Genomic DNA, 18,140 nt, shown 5'->3' with positions numbered 1-18,140 from the left:
AGTTGTAGTGCAGCATTCTCAGCTGGGACTTCCAGTAAGGAAAGTTGTTCAGCTGGTTGGGGACTGTGATAAATCGTGGTTCCCCTGGAGCATGCTGGGACTGCAGAGAGCTGGAAATAAATGCTAGGGAAATTCAGCTTTTGTAGTGAGCCATCTTCCAGGATGATGTATGGCTTTGTAACAGAAAAAGATTCCTTTGCTAGGGCTGGGAGAAAGCTGTTGCCTTCCATTGGGAAGGAAAATGTAAGAAGTTTGTTGATGTAAATCCATGCTGCAGGCTTTCCCTGAAAGCTGTGCTTTGGCATGGGCTACCTTCCCCTGAGAAACAATCTGTGTGGTACTAATGGAAAAGAGTCACTGGTAGCCCAAGGTGGTGGTAATTAGTTTTTGGAGTGAAATGAGACAGTAGGTTTGGCAGGAGGGTAGGGACTGTACATTCAGTTAGCTAGTGTAGTAGTGACTTACCAAATGTGGCTGTGGAGGCAATCAGATGGCATGAGATGCTGTTTGCATCTCTGCCCCTTGGCTGCTACATTGTCCTGAGCAAGTAATTTCTCTGGACGGATAAAATGTCTTGTCTTCAAATTGCAGTCACAGGAACCTATGCTCTGCTTTTTATCCTTGGACATTCCAAATCAGCTTGGGATGTTTTGGCCATGTTGATAGGCTTGTTAGCTGGTGGGGATCTGACAGTATTTTAGACACTCCTCTCTTTTGTGTGAGGGCTTGGTTTGAATTGCTGAGAGGTAGGGGAGAGCCTGAGTTCTGTGTTTGTGTAGCAAACAGAAGCTCTTTCCTAGTTATAATTGATGTCAGTCTGTGGATAGGTTTGTCTGAACTAACTGTGTCATCTTCTGGAGCTGTTGCCATAGGTCTCTAGTCGGGGTTTTGGTAGCAAAGTTAAGGAGACGAAGACACAAAGCCAGAGCCAGCCTCCTTTGAGGCTTCCTTCCATCCCTCTGCGGTGTCCAGTTAACCAGAGGGAGACAGCTTTGCCCCAGTGAAAGGGAAAAACAGCTGAGTCGTGCTCTGCTCATGCCAGGGCTCTGGTGCTTGTAGCAGCTCTTGGCTGGGGCAGTGTATGGCAGCTGGGATGTGCCCAGTAGCAGGCAAAGACTTCCTGCTTTTCCCATGTCCCAGACATTGGCAAATGCTATTTTGCTGACTGAGGTGCTGAGATGCAAAATTGAGGAGACAAGTGCTGCAACAGAAGTAGTGCCGTGTTGTATCAGAAAAAAACTCTGAGTTAACCTTTAGTGTTCAGTTGGTACAGATTTGATTGCAGGCTTCTGATATTCAGGCAAAGGTCCATATTTCATTTGGTCTTGGCAGTAAAAGTGAGATGATCAGTGATGCTGATCAAAGTATGTTCTGTAGAAATGAGATGTTTCTGCTCCCTAACCTCCCCAAGCCAGCAATGTAGATGATGTTGACTTAACAAGAGAAGAAGAAAAGGATTCCATCAAATCTGGTAACTGTTGCAGACAGCGAATCAGTGTTCCTCCTTGTATGACTTACTGAGTTCTCTTGAACTGTACCACTAATTTGCTCTGTTTCTTCTTATTTTTCATCAGCTTCTTGTGTGAGTTTGAGCAGCTCTGTTTGTAACCTCTTTGTTGTCTCTGAAAGATCTCTTCTGCTTGGTCAACTGCCTCATTGCCTGTGTTTATTTTGTTCAAATTCCCCAAATGGTAACTATATACTGTGTAGTGTCAACTTGGTCAGGATACTTCAGGGGTATCATTTTGTCCACTCAGATGATTTCCATTCTCTCTGAGCTGTCAATGTTGAGTTATCAGTTTGTTTACCTTGTTGTTATGGCTTCTGCCTGAAACTCAAAGATTTTTACAAAACTAAATACTCCGCAAACTTAAACATGGGTAACTGATCCACAAGGGGACAAATAACTCGCGTTCCTCCACCAAAGTGGAAACGGTAGGCTGGCTCTCAGCTTGGATTTAGACCACTCCGGTGCGTGTGAGCGGTAACACCTTGTAAGGGGTCCTGCAGGCTGACAACTGTAGCCTTTAGATACAAGCTGCTGAGCTTGAGTGCTTCACCGCTGTCCTCCTGTCTTGTGCAAATTATTAGCCTGGGGATGGTGCTGATGCAACATCTCAGTCAGGATCTGTGCCACAACTTAGCTATCTCCTTCACACTAGGAGCTATCTAGGGAAATGCCACTGATTGTGTCTCTTGTAGGCTTGAATGAAGAGTGACTACCACCACCACCTCAGTGCCTAGTTGAGAGCCAGACCTAGAATGAGTAACATGAGAATCCCAACTAATCATCTTCTTCTGGGGCATCTGCACAATGGCTAAATTTAAATGCTGTCACCTGGTCTCCACTGATGTTCACTCTGTCTGTACTTTTAAATAGCTCCTGTATACTACCCTTTTCCTGGTCCAGGGAGTAATTGCCTTTTTGGTATGATACAGGCCACAGAGCAATTGTACTTTCCTTTCAAAATAAAAACTAAACTAATTGCAGTTTGTTTCTCTCCAGCTGCCTTTTGGGGAGATATCGCTTTAGATGAAGATGATCTGAAGCTGTTTCAAATAGACAGAACGGTTGACTTAACAAAGCACTCAGATGGCAACGCAAGACACACTTCAGGTAAGGGCAGCCCTGGGATGGTGCCTTCTTTCCCCTGGTTTTGTCCTTAGGGAGGAAGGACTTCTCCCTCACTTGTGACACTTGTTCCCACAACCAGGGCAGAGCTTAGTTATGTGACTGGGGCTGGCATCCAAGTATGAGCTTTGTTAAACAAACTCCAAGTCATAGTTTGGTGTATCCAAATCCTATCTTGTTTGAGGGAGGAGATTTTAAAATTTTCAGCATAGGTCTTTTCCTGTGAGGAACTTCCTTTCTGCGAACTTGGAAGGAAATGTGTTTGAAGTTGGGCCACTCAGTTTGGAATTAGTTTTCATTCTTACTGTCCTCCTCCCTTTCTTGTTATGTATGACCTTAATGGAATAATGCCTTTTTTTTTCAGCTGTCTATCTAAATAAAACTCACTGCAGTCTTGTATACAGACTACCCTTGAAGTGATGTTATAATTGAAATAGGCTAACAGTTGTTTTTATTTCCTATAAAGCCAATAGACGTTGCCCCTGTACGTGGCTTTTATGTCTACTCAGTCTTGTGCAGGAACAGAGCTGTTTCTTGACTCAGGAGCTCTGACTGGACTACCACCTTCAGCAGCCTGAAATGCTTTTCAGTGGGTTTGGAGGGTTTGGAAGGCTCACTGCAGTATTGTTGCCTCCACTTTATGCTGCAAAAGAAATTGTTGGAAGTCTGAGCTCTGAGAGATACCAGAGGGACTGGAGACAGAGAAGGTCAGGACAAAATTCTTTTCTCTCTCTGCTGGTGCACTCTTAGGTTAGCAATTAGGGTGATAGGTTTGATAGAAGCAGAAATCACTGAAATGATATTCACCTGCCCCTCGAGCATCTCAGCAAATTATACAATAAATATTGCATAATTTGTAAGGACTGGTGGCTGCATCTGTATCCCTGTGACTGCCTGGCTTTGGTTTCAGATCATCTAATCACTGCGTAGGTCCTGTTCTGAGGATCAGTGCTCCAGCTTTCTGTTGGGATGAGAGTGAAAGATGACATATCCAACACAGAGGCATGCTTTTGATGTTGATGTAACTGATTAAACTCATGCTGATGCTGAAATTCTGGGCAGAGGAGGGGTATTCACTTCCTCAGATTATGAATTGCTTCCTGGAAATGCTGTTATCCCACATAGTCATGTCACTTAACCCATTCATATAATGTTTTGGGCTGTAGCGCATTCTCAGGTCATAGTTAAGAGTAGGTTGCCTTTAGAGCAAAAGGTAAATCAGAAGATGAGGGCTAAAAATGTGGGTCAGGCAGCATTAATGTCTTCCATATCAGTTGACAGTTCCTGAAGTTAGATGAGGAGACTACTGGGGAAGCAAAGCCAGACAGTGTTTGACTGTGTTGTTTTGCTCTGATAGCTTTTTCGGTTGCCATATCTAACACATTTCTTTCAGTTGGCACTGGTGCCAGACCACTATCTGCAAATGGACTGAGTTTTGTAACCCACATCTATATCACATACTGCAGGCACTGGTCTCTTAGATCCATGACTCATGCTGTGCGGTTACGCTACTCTCTGCCTGGCACCTTTTACTGAGGCGAAGCTGGAACATCGTAAGATGCTTTGCATCAGGTTAATGGTGGTGTCACGTCACTCACTTGGCCCTGTCCTCATCTATGGCTTCATTTGTCCTCCCGGTTTTCAGCCCCTGGAGCTACAAGCTGACAAGTGGGCAGCTCCCGTGACTGCCATGCTTTGTGTGGAGCATGCACAGTGTTCACCTGCCCTGTGAGGGGGGCTCTCTGCAGGAGCAGGGAGGGTTGATTCTTCTCTTGCAGGGCTTGCCTGACACTCACGTGAATTGTAAAAGGGTGGTCTACTTCAGCATGGTAGGGATTGAGACCCATTCTTCCCTGGGAGAAAGTTCTGCTCTCTGCTTTTTTTATTTCCAGTGGGAAGAATGCAACCTCTGTACAGAAAGAGCCTAAAACCTTTTATGAATGGGACCCCTTGAATTATAACATTTCAGAGTTTCCTAAAGCTGTTAATCGGATTATTTGTATAGTGGAGGAAGTACTTAATATGTATATACAGACATACAGGCTCTTCATATCTGGGAGCTGCAGTTCTGAGCACGCTATTAGGCCAGGCATTCTTCTTCTCCTGTGTTGTTTCCTTGTCCCCAGAAAATGCTGTTTGGGTGGAGGGAGGGGTGAAAATTGTGCCATTTTGCATTGTTGGGCTGTTTATAGACATATACCCTATTAGCTTGCGGGGAGCATCTGCAGCTGGCAGACTCTGGAGGAAGAATGAGATTCCTATGTGCTTATGGGTGACAGGGGACATGGTTCTTTACTGGATCCAACTGAAGATGGTATGTTTTAGTAAAAGCTCTACCTTGGCTGGTGAGGGCTGAGACTATCAAATGTTTTAAGCTTTCCCCTTCTTTACCTGCTTCTAGGCTTTGTCTAGAAAGATGGCTATGCCCATCTCTAGGCCCTTGAGAGAGAGGCAGGGAATGTGATCTGAGGACAGTCTGGATTCTGCCACAAATTTCTATGCTGAGTTTAGTTTCACAGCATGAATGTGCTCCAGGCTTGTTTTCTGCATTAATTTCCTGCTTGCAGAAATGCCATAGATGCTATTCAGACCCTCAAAATCTGTGAGCCTGCTTGAGAGTGGGATGCCTCATAGCTTAGTGTTTCCAAGCATCTTCTCAGCAGATTTTGGAGCTACTGTTTTTTTTCCTGATATCTGAGGCCTAAAGGAATGGACCAAATAGCATGTACAACCAGTAAAGGATGATTGTTAAAATAAAAGCATTTAAAACATTGAAGTTAGCTACCTCCCAGTCTCTGCTTCTGTGGGATCAAGTTTGGATGTCATGTTTACTATGAAAATCTGTTGTTCTCATGCAGTGGTGTTGAAGTGGATACACTTAGGATTTGGCTCTGTAGAGATATGGCAATGGTTCAAGACATAATGAGAAGAACATGGTACCTGGAGATCTGCCAGTGAGCGCTATCCTCAGCAAGCCCGAGCTTTACCAATGCCTAATCACTTTGATGAAAGATTTTTTTCAAAGAGCTCACAGTTTTGAAAAGTTTCCCATAGATTTTTTCTTTAAGTTTAGTGAGCACACTTGCTTTTACAATGCAATTTTAGCTTAGAAGAAACCTGAGTCGAAGCTTTAGGGATTTCTCTGCTGCTGAGAGCCCACAGATGGCTTCGAAATAGGAAACAAGAAGATCCACAGGCTGTGAAACTGCACAGTGTCACCTCTCTTTTGGACCCAATTGAGTCCAGTGGTGCAAGGTGATTTGCTTTATTGCTTTCTACTGAAGCATTAGCTGTAAAGGAAGAAGACCTTTTCTCTTCTTGCTATGCCTGTGGAAAGAATGTGCCTATTTAATTCAAATGGGTTTAATTTAAATCTTTTCAGGCAACTTAGGGATTAAGAGGACTTTTCTGATATATTACCCCTTTTCCTGATTTTTGTATCATGGAGGCAGTTTCTAGTCCTGAAAGGCACTTCTGTGAGTGAGAAAGGCAAGTTTATCTTTTCTGGGTTTGGCACCAGCAGACCAGAAGACACATGGCAGTCTGGCTGCCCTCACCAGTGCCATGCTGTGCTGGACTTGCTGCTGAGGCACTGACTCTGCATCCCACTGCTGCCAAGAATGCTTTTTAAGAACAGTCAAAACAGGTTCTCTTTGCCTCTGATCCTGAGAGGTTTTTTCAGCTTATGGCTTGAGGACCTTCATGAGGCTTTCACACTACCACAAATGAGCAGCAGGGAGGATTCACAGAGCATCTTTGCTAACTAAAGTAATACTTCACATAACAGTGAAGCTGGGATGGGAGTATATTTGATCCCAGCATGTCTAGTGAAATCAGAGGGGAGACAGCGGCTGCTGTGAATGGCTGAAGGCTCTGACAGCAAATTTGTGTATATTATTCTCTGGCAAACAAACTAGGCAGGAGTTCTGCATTAAACCTTCTCTTAATAAGAGCAGGGAGTTGGTTTGTTGGCACACAGTAGCTCTGCTGTTTCTGAGCATGCTGTGAAAATGCAGGCAGCCAGATGCTTCACCAGATCTGCATGAGGCCCACATCTGCAGCAGGCTGCTTTGCCTTATCTTGCTTTGGAATGCCCCTGGTCGCTTTTCCTGTTTCAGGACTGGCTCATAACTTTTTTTTTGTAGCAACCCAGAAATCACAGGTTTCAGTCCAATGTGCATAAACTGCTTTGGAGCATGGAGGCAAGCCTTGAAGGAATCTGAAAAGGAGCAGAAGAATGTGCGTTCCTGTGTAAGTGCACACATGAAAGACTGTATGGTGCAGCGGGGATCACTGCTGTGCTTTTCAAGTTACATAGCAACTTTTAATTCACCTAAGGTGGGCTGTCAGACCCAAAACATGTTTCTCTCCTCCCTGGTTGATTTCCATGTGAGCTGGAATTGCTTGCAGGACAGGTTGCTGGGGTGCAGCTCTCCTGCTAAGTTGTGCTGTTTAGCCTCAGGGTGGAGAATAAGACATCTCCCTAAGGTGCTGGAATAAGAAATCTCCCTAAGGTGCTGGAAGCAGTCTCAAGTGGGGCTTCTGCTGCTTCACTTTGTGAGAGGTTGCTCAGTCTAGGGTCTGTTGCCGCTAATAGTGCTGCACATTACTTCCTTTTTGATGCTACTGCCATATTTCTAGTGAAATTTAGGTTAGTGCAAAATGCACCTCTAGAAGAATGAAAAATCCAGGGATTTGGGACCATGACTATCTGAAATACCAGAGAAGATGTGATTTACGGATTTGAAGGAGAGACTGTTAAATTTCAGCTGACATGGCACATGCATGCCAAGTACAGAGCTGTTTTTTTTCCCTCTAACTCATGTTTGGTGCTCTCCTGTAGTGGCATTTGGCTAAGGGTAGAAGGGGTGGACTTAAGCATTAGTGGATTCAGGGCTGCCTAGGGCCTAACCTTCCATTAATTTAGACTTAGAGCAAATCTATGGGTTGTGCTAACTTAATGTGAGTTGTATTGGTTGTAATTGCCCAGGAACAATGCAAATAACTATGTATGTGCTGTAACATAACCCACATCTGTGAACTCTCTACAGGGGTCTGCACTTCCACTGGGAAATCTTTAGTGAAGGTTGCTTCCTCTTATGTGGGTAGAGGAATATCTCTGTTCCAAGAGACCTGTCTGAGGGCTCTGTCCATCTGTTTGCATACCTTCTTTCAGTTTTCCACAACACGTGACGTGCACTCCAGGGATGTCTCTTTTCAGTCCATGCAGCCTCTTAACAGGAAGAGGAGCCTCAGCCCCCTCTGTGGAAAGGTAGGTGCCAAGTGCCTGATGCTTGGCCTGACGCTGAGGTTTGTTTAGCTGTGCCAAATGATTTTCCTGTGACTAGCCCCAGTGTTTATCTTTTGAATCCATTCAGTCAGGACTTTTCCCAGAGCAGACAACCATGAAATGAATTTCCTACAGTTCTGTAGTTTGCTAAGGCAAGGCAGAAGCTCCTCTTTGGAAGAACTGGGTAAGTCCTCTATGACTGAGGGGGCTCTTATTCACACTGTTTTTCTACGTTACCCCCTTTCCCAGTTCCACATTTTTGTGCAGTAAGACAGTGATCCTCTCTTTGCAGAAAACCAAATATTGTGTTTTTGCCATTCCAGCCCAGTCTTGCAACCCTATTGCAAGCTTCTCAGACCTGCCTGACTTTCTCCATCATAAAGATAACTGTCTACAAAGCCCATGACGCTTGACTATTGCTGATCAATCTTCTAATTCCCATTGCTAGCAAATGCTAATCTTCAGGGTTGATATTTTCTTTTTTGACTCCCGAGTGCCAACTTGAAGTCCGTTTTGGAAAACGTTGAGAGGTATTTTTCGCTTATTGCTGACCTTAGCAATGCCATTTTGATAATTACAGGAATAGAATCTGCCAGTCTGGTGCCTGACAGTAGGAAAGGAGAGAAGGTGATCAAGTAAATGTGCCAAAACATGTCTATATGTGCAGAGAGGACAGATCTCCCTTGCAGTGCTGGAGAAGTGGTCCTGTGTCAGGGTAGCATGGCTGTCAGGAGCGGGGAAGTTGGTTTGTTAGGCATGTCTGCTTGTTCTAAGCTTGCCACTGGACTGATGTGTCAATGGACAGTGCCTGTGGGGCGATTGCAAGGCACATATGCTGGTCCATCCACTGAGCTGCGGCTCAGTTCACAGGCACAGATTCTGCTCTCGAGGGCTTTGCATCTCACACTTCCAAAAGCACAGCACAGGCCAGCTTTGTGGTTTTGGCTGGGCTGTTTTGCCCTTTCCACATTGCTTGCTTCCAATAAGGAAGAATGCCCTCAGCTGTTCAGTGTGGGGGCACAAGAGAAATGCAGAGCAGCAGCTTATTTCTTTGCTCCTGCCCTTGTATGTGCAAGTTATTCATCCAATTTCCTCTGTGTTGCACGTTCACCTACTTTAGAGAGTCCTGCTCATTCTTGGGCTGTCCAATAGCCCCTTCCCCCTTGTCCAGACGGTTGTATTCTCCTTCATCAGGTGGCAGTTTCACCTTGCCCACTGCCCAGAGAGGATTTGGTGTGTTTGGTAAATTTTGCCTTCCTATGTTCACCAAAGAGAGTTTCTTCTTTTCATTACATACCCCCTCAGACTTGTCCCTTAGGAAATACCCATGGAGAGCTGTCTCATGTGCTGACAAGTGCTGTCTTGCTGTTATATCTGCTTCTCAGTGTTGTTTTTGTTCCTACTTTCGCTGAGTTTTGTACAGTCCCTATGTAACCTTGAAGTATGATGCAGGAGAGAGTGGTCCTTGAGTGCTAGATAATGTTGAGTTAACATCAGATGTTAATGGAGCGCTGCCCACTGCCTCCATAGGCAGTGAGGTACTGCTTGTGATATGCCTGACTAGCAACAAGAGGTTCTACAGATTTTACTCCACCTGTTCCACCAAAAGGTATGCAGGCTCCCATTTTCTTTGGATGAGGGTCTTTCCAGTATGATACATTGCTTAAAAACCAGTTGAGACCAGTGGGGCTTGCAGTGTTCCTTCACTTACTAGGCTGTGGTGTTCCAAACTCGGCTTGTGACAAGCAGAGAAACGCTTCGCTCATCACAAGTAAATTCTATGTCTTCTTTCATCTTTGCTTGTGATAAAGATCGTGTAGGGCAGGGTAAAGACAGTCCCAACCAATAGGTGAAGATACCACCTGGCCCTTGTCAGAGCACAGCCTGGATGACAAAGCCCTGCATTCCCCGTGGAGTAGGATGTACTTTTCCCTCTTGTCCAGGTTCCCGATGGCAGATGGTCACATGCACCACAAAGCTTGTTTTGTAAACGCACTGTTCCCTGAAATCAAGGTTTCTGGATGCTGGCTTCCCACCTGTCAAAATGAGTGGTTTTATTTCTGCTGTGCAGAAACGTTGTGCAGTCCGCATGCAGCCTTACATAGCTTTCCTTTTAGTGATTTTATGAGCTCTGCAATATAACTCAAATTAATCCACACAAGCAGTAAAGCTTTCTCCATTGTAAGGAAAATCCCCAGCTATTTCAAACTCTGCCACTTATTCATTCTGAGTGGAAACTTTGGTTGTGTTTATCCTGTGAGTCCAATTCATATGCTTCCTTCAGAAATCAGCCAGGAAGGCAGAAACACTGTATCACTCTTGTCAAATGATGCACATCAGAAATTAATCTGCTTGGATTTTGTTAATGAGCAATTAACTTTCTTTAAGTACCCAAAGAGACATCTGCAGAAATTATGTATGATGCCATGTTTGAAGCTGCTTCAAAACAGTCTGTTTCTTTAGCTCCTTCCTATTCAAAATGGTGCTTCCATTAGCTTTGGGCATAGCTGCAGCCTTGGGCACAGTGTTGCTGCATGGACAATGCTGAATCTCTGCTGCTCTCTGCTTGACTTTGCCTGACTGCCTGCCAGCATACTGCTTTCCCTATCCCCTAAGTTCTCTTTAGGGCACATCTCAAGCACGTGGAAGTTAGAGGTAGATGGCAATATTAACCCTTTAAGGGGCTGTGATAGTCACCATATAGAGCATTTGTAACGCCTGATTTTTGTTTGTGCTGTCTTGCTCTAGATCACTCTTAATTAAATTTTCTTTCGCTCTTGTCTACAGCTGGTGTAACACACTGGGAGGCTGTTCCTTTTACTGATGCCAGAAGAGTCTGAATAGTCTTTTGTGTTTAAGTGGAGGTTATTAAATAGCTTTATATTAATTAGCTGTGATGCAGGGAACACATGGGCAAATGTACTCGACGAGATCAGTTTATCCATATGGAAATGACATTGGATGTTAAATCCATTACCCTAATGGTAAACTTTGACTGTGCTTAGCCAATAACTGCAGAATTGCCTAAATCATGCATTTGTTTCAGAGCTGGGAAAACGCCTGGTTTCTTGGAACACTTGCTCAAACGAAGAACTGAATTTGCCTGAACTGTGTAGCCTGCCTTGTGTTTTAGCAAATGAATTTGGAGGCAGAAATGGTAGGGGCTAACAAGCTCTGACAGTAGTCATGGCAGGATGGTCACTCTGCAGGGATGGCTTGGGTGCCTTGACCCTCTGGCTCTCTCCTTTCAAGCAGGGATGTTGCTGTGCCCACAAAATAGAAGTTGCTTACCCTGTTCAGTGAAATAGCTGGCAGGTCCAAGAAACAATCAGCAGCCAAAATGGCTTGATGGATAATAGCAAACAACAAATAAATTAGAAGCTGTAAACTGCTCGTGTTTGATTGTGAACAGAAAGGGGTTACATTTGTGGGATAAAAGTGTTCACTTTGAGCTACTTGTTTAGGCCTAATTTGGAAAGAAGGCTGGTGCTTGTAGCTGCAGTGGACAAAACCCCCTTTGCTGCAGCTCCCCTTTTCAAATGGCAAGGACAAAGTATTTATTCAGCTGTCAAGTGGGGAAAGAAAGCAAATTAGTTTTAGGCTGAATTGCTGGACTGTGTTTACTGCTGTAGTTTTGAGGCCAGATGGTGACTTGGAGATCCCTGGGGAATGGGTAACAAGTTTCTGCGGGGCAAAGATCAGAGGCAGAAGGAAATATTCAGATTATCTTGCTGTTCCACTTCCTAGAGCAGAGAAGATAGATAAGATGCATAAGGCTGTGCTGGGGAGGGGATTAGCCACTCTTTTTACAGTTGGTGGTGTTTCTGAATCCTAGAGTCAGTGGCAGAGAGTGGGTTTGAGAGCTGACTCCCCCACCAAACTGCAGCTGTCCCCGGGATGGATGGGGCAGCTTCTCTGCCAGCAGCTCTCAGTGGGCAGCTTGCTGCAGCGAGGAAAGCTCCCCTGCCACTATTCCCCACTGCTCCCCCCATGGCTTCTTTAATGACTGCATATGATTTGGGCATCTGTTTCAACAAGGAGCCGGGACCTTAATGCTGGATGTGGTCTAAGGCCTCCCAGCAGTGGCCATGTTTGGCTTGTGCTCCCAAAGCTTTCCAAGCCCCACTTGTCCTTCTGCCTCAGTGCTGGCTCATGCCTCAGTTTCTCTGCTGTTGGCAGTCCATTTGGAATATCCTTTAAGTGAGCTGTGGTGGATCTGGTAGGTAACCAAGCAGATGGGGTGTCTTGGCTATATCTTCTTAGGTTGCTCAACTGCCTGTTAAAGATGGTACAGGCTCCTGGGGGCTAAGGCAGCACCAGAAACTCTCCAAGAAGCTCCAGGATTGTAAGGGTCTGAATATCCAGGCAGAAAGCAAGCTGGAAGAAAGGTCTCTGTGCTCTCACCACATACTCTCTATGGACAGAATTTTAATTGCATTCAAACACAATTTAGCTTCCAGTGTAGTGTTTTTCATTTTGAGTTATTTTTTATCCAGTATAAACAAGGTAGGGGAAAGCAAAAGGATTAGGAAGGCTGAGTGGGAAGAGTGGTCTGGCCAAGCTGTGAAGAGCCCTGGGATCTGACTGGGAGCCCACGGCTGGAATGGGGCATGGGGATGCTGCGAGGCAATGCAGGGAGCCTGGCACGGCTGTGCCCAAAGGGGCCCAGGGTAGGCTGAGGCTGAAGCAATTAGACTGTGTAGGTCAGAGGGAAAGGGGTGTTAGCAGAGGGAGACCAGGAGGGTTTATACTGCCTGTTAGAACAGTAATGGGTGAACCCAAGCCAACTCTTACGTAAGATTCCTTCTCACCTGCAAGTTCATTTGTTTGTTTCTCCTTTGAAAGAGAGACAGGGAAGAGGGTGGATCATTGTGAATCAAGAGTATGGTGGAGAGGCAGACACCTGTTAGACATAGATTTTGATCTCAGGTTGACAAGAAATCAAGTGCAATAGGCTGTGTGGGGGTACTTGTTGCTATACATTACTGCTTTTATGTGCTTCTGCACACTGCGTATGTGGACCTGGCCATACGGAGACATGCACAGTCCAAAGTACCTGTGTACTTGCTTCAGCTTTTCATTTTCACTTACTGCGGTAAAGTACTGTAAGCCAGTGCCTTGTAGGACTCCTTCTTACTGGAAGAAATCAGTGACATGACACAGCTTGTAGGTAACTTTTTTTACTTGCTTTTCTCTCTCATCTCTCTGTCTTTCCACCCCAGGGGACAGAGGTGGTTGTTACAGCCTGTGGGAAAAGGCCTCTTCCAGTGTTCTCAGTCCTCCCTTGTCTCCAGATAGCATTACTCCCCTTAAACATTGACTCTCAGTTGAAAGGTTGGTGGAGAGCTTGGGTCAGGTTGTTCCATTTCTTGCAATGCCTTCTTTCAAAAGGATGCACAGCAGAATAAAAGTGATGCTGCCACTTACAGAATGGCAGGGATTGCCCTGGGAAAACACAGGGTGTTGGGGTATGGTGCTGCCTACACTATGCTTCTGCTCTGCCTGCTGTGCCATGCCAAACATGGCCGGCCAGCAAAAGGGTTTGGTGCATTAAATGCTTTGCAGCTGATGTTTGCAGCAGCCCTGTGTTTGTTTAGCTGTGTTCACCTTCCTCTTCTCATGAACTTCTCTGGGAGGCCAGTGTCCTCGCTATGCACAAGCATTTGCAGAGCTGATGTGGAGATGACACATCTGCTTGTCAAGCCTCTGGACCCCAAGACTCTCCTGAGTTATTGCAGCTAGTCAGCTTACTCTGAATATGAAAAACAGATTCCTGCAGGGAATTTGGGGTTCAGAATTTTTCTCCTCTTTAATTTATTTTTCTTTAAGTAAATTGAGGGAACTTCGGCTATTCCACTGACAGGAAATGCTGAAGGATCTATCTCAAATCATTTGCTCAGATCTCCAGGGCCCAGGGGTTTATGAAACGTTCTTGCCATAGACTCTCCACCAGCTCTGGGAAACATCTGTTCCATATTCTGAATGCATTTTCCCAGCAGAGCTTGCTTTTAATAAAATCATTGCTTTCTCTGTGGTTAGAAAATCCAGTGCAATAAAGTGTTTTTTCTATGCTAAAAACTTCTTGACCACTGGTTAATGAGGAAGTTAAAAAGCAGAATGTAACATCACGTTTGACTTTCCCTGTTCTTCTAGAAGCTTCTCTGCTGGTCAAAATATGACAGAGTTCAGCAGAACTGAAGCTCTAAACAGTGACATTCAGTTGTCAGACTGACAGTGGACAGTTTAATATTACTTGCGTTTCTTGGTTTTGTTGATGCTTCATTGTAGCCTCTGTTTGAAATCCAGTGTTTAAGCTGTGGCATGTGACCAGCTTATTTATTGAATGAGACTATGAAAGTGAGTTGTTTTGAGGCATAGGCAGGGGAGATGAAATTGTTAATTTTTAAAATGTATTTTATGATGCTTTTTTTCCCTGGGTTGTGTCACAGCCCTGAAATGGCCTTTCCTCCACAGTAAAATGCTCTAGGAAAAGTCCTGCTGTTGTTTGATCCACCTGAGACCAGATAATGTGTACAGTCACAGTATCTCTGCTAAACGGAAAAATAAGAGACCCTGGCAAAGTCCTCAGCACTCCTTTGTCCTCAATAGAGGTGGTAGCTACCTTCTGTGTCCAGCTATGGAGCTCTTTGCTGGTGTGGACAACCAGGGATCCAGGGAACATGGAGAGAGTCTTCATTCGTATGGAGAGGAAAAATTATCCTGGCTTGGAACTGCTCTGAAAGTGGGATGTTTTGATTTTAATGGGACTCAATGATTTTGGAAAAAAAGGGAGAATATACCACAGAAATAAATGCCTTCAACCCTAAGCTGCATTTGCAGACGACAGATTTTCAGGTCTAATATATTACTACTTCTTCTAGTCCTCTGTCTTGTGGGAAGTATTGGTACTGAATGGAGTCTGCTCCCTGCTCTTTCACTAGGTTATGCAATCTTTTGTTCTATGCTAGTGGTACAAGGGAGCTGCAAACACTACAGTTTTGATGGCATGCTTTGTGTGCTCTCTCTCATCATAAATTGTCTTTTGTTTTGGTTCCAGTTGAACAACTTTGACTTCTTTTGACAAAATTAGATTTTCATTTTCCTCTTCTGGAAGAGCAGGAGAAACTGCTTTCTTCCCAACAATGCTGCAGCCTGCTGCTTTCTGCTTTGCTGGACTCTCACTTACCACCTCAGGCTGCCCCTCTAGTTCCTGCAAACAATTTAGGCACCTGTTCTTCAGGCAGGGTTACAAGTGTGGTGGATTTAGATCAGATTTATGGTGCATTTAAGCTACTGGACATTTATTTCAGTGAGCCAAGCTCCCTTGGCAGTGCTGGTCTGTGGGAAACAGAAAAACGAGTTGTTGTACAAGTGTGCTGTAGGTAGAAGATGAAATATTCCCAGCCTGGGCAGAGAACCTCTTGTGTATTCCCTGCCAGGTCATGCACAGAAACTGAGTTATCTAGTTAGGGAGTCCAGAAGTGTCCTGCTGGGGTTGTAGCTGTAAAGCAGGAAAAATCGTCAGGAAGGACTGAATCACAAAAATGTGGGAGTTGAAAGAGCTTAAGAGTTCTAGTGCAGCTCTCTGCGTGGAGACGTGATCTAACAAAGTCTGTATCATGCCTGGTTGTGGGAGAAGCAGACAAAGCTTGAACAGCCAGGCTGGAGAAAGATGATGGCTGGTCTGGCACACCAGCAGGTGCGAAGTACTGAGGATGAAAGTGATCTTGGAGGTCTTATTAACTGCTGGATATATATTAAAAAACAGAAAAGTCAACCCTGTTTTGCTTATCTCATTAGGGGTTACTGTAAGCAGTAGACCAAGCCTGGCTTTTTATTGTCCTGTTGGCTTTCCATGGAGCATTGTGTCAAACTGAAAATCTCCATTCTCTTCAGTATTTCTAATGGTAACAGGCTGAAACACATATATGGGCATTTCAGGCTCTGAAGCAGTAATGCTGCTCTTGGATGTGGCAGAATAGTCCAACAGAGAGGTACAACTTCAGGAACATGTTAAGAGGGCAAAAGGAGCTGCACGTCGCCTGAAACGTTTGTGTAACTGCTTCCAGATGCGAAGTGTATTTCCTGGATTCCTTATTTATTGATTATGGCACATCAGTTACTTATCTTTGTTTTGCTAGGATCCTGCATTAGCTTTATCTTGGGAGGAACCAGAGGACTAAATATTTGTCAAGTCACTTTAATCTTTGTGCTTTACCTAGTTGTTGTAAGGACAAGAAATGTCTAAACGCTCAAGTGAATCAGAACGGGATCTCTCAAAATTCTCACGTAAGATTCAAAAACACGCCTGTGGGAGGGAAAGGTATGAGTGCTCCTTGTCTGTGCTAGTGAGATTAGTGATGTTTGAAAATATGTGATGTATCTGCACACCCATATCTGGCCTTTGTGTAGTGCTCTCCCTTTTCATCAGCTACAATGAGACAAAATATGCAAAGATGTTGTAGATTTCATTAGTCACACTAGTTTATTCAAACATCTCCTTTGCATAAGAAACCAAGGCTTGCACTGATCTCTGGGAAAGAATGTGCTCACATCTTGGAAAAGCAGTCTGTGCAAATGACACTGCAGCACGGCAGAGGTCAGCAGCTTGGGTGCAGGAGAGGGGCCTGGCTGTAGGGTTTGGTGCCATCATTTGCAATTCAATCCCATACAGCTCCCTCTTAGGGGAACAATTCACTAAATACAGAGTTGTTCTTTTTTCCTAATTCACCATATAATTCACCTCCCAAGTTCAATTAAGAAGCAATCTGTTTGTGGCTGGAAGCAAGCTGCATTTATTTAGAAATACAAAATTATTCTTTGCTTCAGCAAAGACCACATGCCTTAATAATTCTGGTGGTAAATGGCTGGTTAAAGTTTCCTTTAAATGGAATGGGATATTGTGTGAAGAATAGCGTACTTTGGGGGGGGGGGGGGAGGGTGTGAGAAGTCCTGGGGATGTAAAATTCAACTGAGAAGAGGAACTTTTGTTGAGCTTGGGCTTAAGGAAGTGACGAGGACTGGGCATGAAAGAAAACAAAGGGAAATCTTAGGATGGGACATTGAGGCTGGAAAAGAGTGATAGAGTTCAGAGCAATCCATCTTGTTGAATCAGGCTTGTTCCCGTTCACACATCTAGTGGCTTTTGTCCAGCCAAGCTCTGTTAAAATATGGCACTTCCTCTGGGAGACAATCCCCTGATTTAGTGTGTCTCTTGGACTAGGAAACTTTAATCTATAGTCAGCTGAGGGTCTGGGTATTTTATTTTCCTCTGGTTCATTTTGTTGCTGTCTTTCATCATCCCTGATATTCTAAGTAGTATAATGCTGGAGATGTAGAATTTGATACCATCTTCTAAAGTGTCAGAGATGGATTTTTTCCACTGTTCTTGCCGCTTTGAAGGGGCTGGAGAGGGATTTGCAAGAAGCCAGCTCCAGAGCACAAGGATAGTTTTACAGCTAGCAGAGCAAGACTGGTTTAGGGGCTGGAAAATGTCCAGTTGTCTTGAAAGTGGGACATACCTCTTGGAAGTGGCCACACAACATCCATCAATGTTGCATGATACAACAGTATCTTCTACATATGGTGGTTGACCATGCTTTTTGTGCTTTACCTGGCCACAAAGACTGTAGAAACTTTCTCTTGCTAATACGTCTGCAGAGATCAGCTCATTCAGCCCTCCTTCTACTCACAGGGGATCCACAATTCCAAGATGGGGAAGGAGGGAAGGGGACAACAGTGGTCAGCACGACCATTTTAAGGCTGTGAATGTAGTTTGGGCCAGTTTTATTTATCTGTTATACATTTTGCTGTCTCATGTGTTGTTCTCTCTCACTGTGTAGGCCTCATTTACAGGTTCAAACTTAAACAGGGGAAGTTTAGATTAGATATAAGGAAGTTCTTCACTGTGGGGGTGGTGAGGCGCTGGAATGGGTTGCCTGGCGGTGCTCAAGGCCAGGTTGGACAGAGCCTTGGGTGACATGGTTTAGTGTGAGGTGTCCCTGCCCATGGCAGGGGGGTTGGAACTTGATGATCTTAAAGTCCTTTCCAACCCTAACTATTCTATGATTTTTGAGCTCTCCTTTCTACTGCAGTCACCATGGAGAGTTTTCCTGCCAAAGAGATGCCGGCTGGTTTTCCATATTGGGTCTGTGACTGTACAGTGTCTTACTGCCCAGGTTCTCTCTATAGTTAACTTTCTGGCTTCTCTGGTGATCC

General features: G+C 44.6%; 1 protein-coding gene across 5 annotated transcripts in view; it reads left to right on the top strand.

Annotated features, from left to right (window-relative positions):
* The window catches only part of TLL2 (tolloid like 2), a 97,718-nt gene that overhangs the window by 31,630 nt on the left and 47,948 nt on the right, over window positions 1–18,140 (top strand). For 4 of the 5 annotated variants that reach the window (XM_062606746.1, XM_062606745.1, XM_062606740.1 and 1 more), the window contains one exon: window positions 2,507–2,617. The exons of the other annotated variant lie outside the window; for it this stretch is intronic. In XM_062606746.1, the coding sequence (XP_062462730.1) occupies window positions 2,507–2,617 (111 nt within the window). The remainder of the gene's footprint in view (window positions 1–2,506; window positions 2,618–18,140) is intronic. 5 annotated transcript variants of the gene reach the window in all.

This window comes from Pezoporus occidentalis, unplaced genomic scaffold (genome assembly GCF_034315485.1).
Source record: "Pezoporus occidentalis ecotype Australia unplaced genomic scaffold, CSIRO_AGI_Poc_V1 ctg98, whole genome shotgun sequence".
Classification (NCBI taxonomy): Eukaryota; Metazoa; Chordata; class Aves; order Psittaciformes; family Psittacidae; genus Pezoporus; species Pezoporus occidentalis.
Note: the sequence above shows the minus strand (reverse complement) of the source record. Positions and strands in the feature narration are given on the sequence as shown.